The following is a 5,000-nucleotide window of genomic DNA, read 5'->3' on the forward strand; positions in this document are numbered from 1 at the left end:
ATGGAGGCCTTCATCTCGTAGTGCGCGCCTTATTGTCTGGGATGAAACCTGCGTTCCTCCCTTTGCAATGTCCTGCTGTAGTTCCTCAGCTGTTACCCGGGGGTTTTTCACCACTGTACGCTTCAAATCCTGGACAGCAGTTGCACACAGCATCCTCTTTCCACTGTGCCTTTAGCTTTAAACTTGCGAATTATGCTCCCAACTGTGTCTCTTGAAATGTGTAATGTCTTTGCTATTTTCTTATATCCATATCCTTTCTTATGAAGAGAAATTACCTCCTCTCTTGACTTCTTTGACCACTCCCTGGACTTCACCATGTTGCAAATACACCATTGACCATCTACAAGAAGCTGAGCGTCAGTCTTTTTCAATCAGTTTAATTGTTACTCGTTATGGTTCTAAACATCTACAGGTGTTTTTAACACCTGATTGAAAAGACCTTATTCAAATTCTGTTCTTAAGAGTTATGATCTTAAAGGGGTTGAATAATTTTGTCAATGAGATATTAAGAGAAATGACACTGTTTGGTATGTTACAAAATATAATGTTGTAATTCAAGTTGCAATAGTCTATTTAATGCATCTTTATTTGATATGACTATAAACAAAATACGGAATAAATGTCCAACTTGCTAAAACACCAAAATTGTGTGAGGGTTGAATAATTTTGATCACAACTGTAAGCTGTCTCCTCTCATTCTTTCTTGGAGTAGATTTATTGGGCAAATAGTGAATAATTGGAGCATCCCCCCAAGGTAAAATACAGTCCTTTACAGGCTCCCGTACATTGTTTTTTTTTATTAAATGTGTTTTTCATGATGGTATCCTTACATCACACTCAAATTTATAAGCGCAGGCCTAAATTTACTGCATGCCTTTGGTAAGCGCCGGAGTGAGAAGAGGTTTTAAAATAATTAGTGCATGCTTAATTTTACCGCATACTTTTGGTAAGCGCAGGAGTGAGAAGAGGTTTTAAATTAATTAGTGCCCCAGCAGCAATTCAAGGAAATACGGTATTTATATATACATATTATGGTTGAAATAGATAAATAACATTTAAAAACACTCGTAAAAGCCACGCAAACATTTGTGTAGTTTGCTGCAAGTTCTTTCTTCAATTAAAGTGTTTCACACCTTCTTATCAAAGTGCTCGCACTCCAAACTTCCGTTGGCTTTGGTTTAGTTTGATTGGAGACTCGACAGATCATTGGTGTGAATCGTTTGTGTCAATGAGCGCTGTTAACTGGCGGCGACCAGTCAAGTCTCGCTCATAGTTGCCGGCATAAACTCCAGCTCACCTGGGACCCTGAAAAAATGGCAGAAAATACATGAAAAAAGTTTCCTGGAGTGCATACGTTCCCTAAAAAAGAACCTTGTAGTAAAGTGGGCCTTTATAGAAACCAAGGAACTTTGGAGGGGCCAGCTTTGTGCTGATTGGTGGAAGATTGGTGGAAGACTTCTTGCCACAAGAAGTGGACGGATGACTTTCATGAGCATATTTTTGATTCCAGGGTCCCGAGGGCCTCGCTTTGACCCAACCGCTTACATCCAAGACAGACAGCGTCGACTGAGAGAAACAGAAATCAAAAAGTATGTTTCCTCCCTTCAAAGTCTGTGATGACATCATCATTAGTTCATGCGGGTGTGTGGTGTTGTTGAACAGACAGATGAAGGTGCGGCGAGACCTGACCGTGTCGCCGCTGATGTCCGAGCGAGGGCGATCCCGCTCCAGAGAAGGTTGCCCACTGATGCGGCGCCCCGGCAGCCGCGGCAGGAGTTTGTCTATGGAGCGGCGAGCGAGCAGGAACTCCTCGGATGGCTCATTGGTGGATGTGGAGGAAATGACCAAGCCTCTGTTCAGGTGAACTTCCTGTATGCTAATGAGGCGTGAGTCATCTGAACTTTTTCTAACCCTAATGTGTTTGATGCTCTCCAGGGGGAAGAAACAGACGTTTAATGGACAAAGTGTGGTAAGTCACACACAATCAGCGCTGGCAATTGTCCTCCCTTGTTTATTGCACTTAATTGGGACAGGACAGGACTGTGGTATGATTTCCGCAAAGTAGGATTATTATTAATAACAAAAAACATCTTATGACCATTTAAATGTTTTTAGCACAATTAAAGCCCTTTAAACATTAAATAACAGCCATTTAGTCACCTTTTACAATTGTTTCACCCAACATATTAGTCTTGAGTGTGTTCTGGTGTAGACTACTGTACTCACCGCAGGATCCTCCCAGCGTCATTGCCATAGCCGTCATCCGGCCACTACAACGTGGCCACAATATTTCATCCCATTCTGTGTAATTCCTCTAAATTACAACTGGGATTTTATGTGCAGATACCAAGGGTGTGTTGTTCTGCAATAAAATTTGGTCAACTTGACACTCGCTTCTACGATAGTTACAGTATCTCTAGTGTTAGCATTCCGTCTTAGCATTGAGTGTCCGTGTTGTCATTCCACATCGCTCAAGCCAAAGCTGTGTATTTGATGGCGAGTTCATCCCCACATTGGCCGGACAGCTGTTAATAGCCGATGGCCGTCTCAGTTAGCATGAAGCGCTACACCGAATGTCTGATGCTACGTGCAGCTGTTATCGTTCACGTCAATTTGGAGATATGATATGGATGAGACAGGAGTTGAAGATGAAGTTTTATTATAAATATGGTCTACTTGAGATTGTCGTGGTGATAGATATAGATAGATAGTACTTTATTGATTCCTTCAGGAAAATTAAAATTAAAATTAAAATGATGGAGTAGCCCCAGGATTAGGGCCGTGTTGTTTACAGAGTAGAGTTCACCATTACCCCAGAAATGGAAGTTCTGTTTGGAAAAAATATTTGTTGATTGTCACATAATAATAATAGAAAATACAATTACTGCACTTTAACACATATAATCCAGTAAACTTAATTAAGGCTAAAAACATGGAGAATATATGTTTTAAAAACTTTTCTTTTAACAAAGCCACAACATTTAGAGCATAACTGTAAAAAAAAAAAAAAAATCCAAGTGTGATTGATCGCAGTAAATTACTTGCATAATTTAAATAAAAAGCTTTGCCAGCGCTACTTTTAATGCTGACTAGTGACACATGTGTTGCATGTTTACAGTCAAGAGGCGGCATGATGACCAAAAAGCCCAAAAGCAGCACTCCAACGTACAGAATGAAGGACAAAGGTAAACACAAACATATATAAATATGAATGTGTATTACAGATCTACCGATTGACGCCGATATTTGCCATTGACATACAGCCTCATTTTATTTATTTTTTACAGAACTACTTAATTTCTTATTTTAAAAAAAATGATGACGCAGATAGTAGTAACCACGGCTCCACTCTGATTGCCGACAGCACATCTCTTATGCTTACATGAACTTGTCAAAACTTTTTGCCAGAAATTCACGTTTTTGTTCATTCTGTGTGTTTTTGCTACTACAGGGATCGCACAAAGAGCCTCATAACGCGCGTAGCAAGTTTTTATGTTCAGTGATTGAATCAAATTACGCGACACATATTGATGGACATGAAGATGACAAAAAAATATTTTCTGACAAAAATCCAAACTTTGTAAATTGACAAATAGGAGACTTATATGATAAGTAACATCCAGGAAAAAAATATATCAGCCAGCTTGAAAATGTCTCCACTACAAGCTACATGAAGGATCCCAGAATTAGTTTTATTTGAATGTTTGCCATATTTAGAAATCATATATTTCATATCAATCATACACTATTGAGAATTTGATGATAAATGTGTTACAAATGGCAAACAGGAAGTGAACATGTGTTAGTTATTGCTATGAACTGCAAAAGAGGTAGGATTAAATAGGCTTTGCTTCTTCCCACTTCTTTTCGGACATGTTGTAAAAGGCAATTAAAAAATTCTAAATATGTGAAGTATCATATTGAAACTGTATACATGTTATAAACTTCAACCTACCAACCAACCAATATTTCTTGGTTCCCCAAGAGGAAACCTTACAATGTTCATAAACTGCTAAAAAAAATTGAGTAGATAGTCATTGTGATGTAATAAAATCCCCAAAAAATTAAATTTTTTCCCATATATTGAAATACAAATGTTGTGTGTCTTACACACTTGTATTTAAGGTGTTTGAAATCCCATGATGTTGTTTGGTTCTAAATTAACCACATCAGCACATGAAACAATATGTCGCTACTGGTCCAACGTTTCCTGAATAATGTTAAAAAAACAACTTAGTCTTGTCCAGCTGTTTATTGACGTATACTATTCATGTTTAATTAACTTTCACAGCAAATTATTATTTGCTCCGAATATCGGTTATCAGCCTCCTTGACTACAAATAATCGATATCGGCCCTGAAAAAATTATATTCTAGTGTGAGTATATGCTGTATGATTAATGTACATTGCTCAGGCTTGGCAGTCTAACACTTTTGCTCTGGTCTCGGGGTTGTCATCACCATTGCCTCCAACGTTTCTCATATCTGCTTTTGCTAAGATTAGTGGCAAGGCTGTATTCAATAATATTTCAAGTCCCACTCTCATTGTTAGTTATTGGCCCTGACCAGAATTTTTACCTCAGTTCTTTGTACCATGAGCCCGTGGTTTTATCGACTGTGCTATTCAGTCACAAATACAAGCGCACATATATGATGCAAAGCACATATTGTGCATGAATTAAAAATAAATAAAAGAAAAAAGTATATTTTCTAAATATGTTTTCTATGTGTACATGTTTAAGATGTTATGCTCCGCCACTCAGAGAGCTCCATTGACATGGGCGCTGAGAATTCAGATATTGACGCGAGGCTTGAAGCCCTGGAGGAGTTCATGGGGGACTTGGACACAGGACACTGACAGATGGTGCAACCTGCGGTCGAAAGCAAATGTGCAGCATGGACTCGGCAAGACGTAAACAGCTTTTATTTGTTTTTCTTCTGCATGGACCACAAAGCTCCAACTTCAGGAAACAGCCATCACTGTGAGAAATATTATGACTT

The 5,000-nt window shown here is 38.7% G+C and overlaps 1 protein-coding gene across 5 annotated transcripts in view; it reads left to right on the top strand.

The window, feature by feature from the left end:
• ccdc61 (coiled-coil domain containing 61) overlaps positions 1-5,000 on the top strand; it is a 28,038-nt gene that overhangs the window by 17,714 nt on the left and 5,324 nt on the right. For 2 of the 5 annotated variants that reach the window (XM_061897769.1, XM_061897768.1), the window contains exons 9-13: positions 1,511-1,589; positions 1,663-1,860; positions 1,936-1,969; positions 3,119-3,185; positions 4,742-5,000. The exon at positions 4,742-5,000 is cut by the window's right edge and continues 10 nt beyond it. In XM_061897769.1, the coding sequence (XP_061753753.1) occupies positions 1,511-1,589; positions 1,663-1,860; positions 1,936-1,969; positions 3,119-3,185; positions 4,742-4,857 (494 nt within the window). In that variant the 3' untranslated portion in view covers positions 4,858-5,000. Of the gene's footprint in view, positions 1-1,510; positions 1,590-1,662; positions 1,861-1,935; positions 1,970-3,118; positions 3,186-3,451; positions 3,916-4,741 lie in introns of those variants that run through there. The other 3 variants (XR_009806458.1, XM_061897771.1, XM_061897772.1) reach the window with 3 other exon arrangements.

The sequence above is a fragment of the Nerophis ophidion genome, linkage group LG04 (genome assembly GCF_033978795.1).
Source record: "Nerophis ophidion isolate RoL-2023_Sa linkage group LG04, RoL_Noph_v1.0, whole genome shotgun sequence".
Classification (NCBI taxonomy): domain Eukaryota; kingdom Metazoa; phylum Chordata; class Actinopteri; order Syngnathiformes; family Syngnathidae; genus Nerophis; species Nerophis ophidion.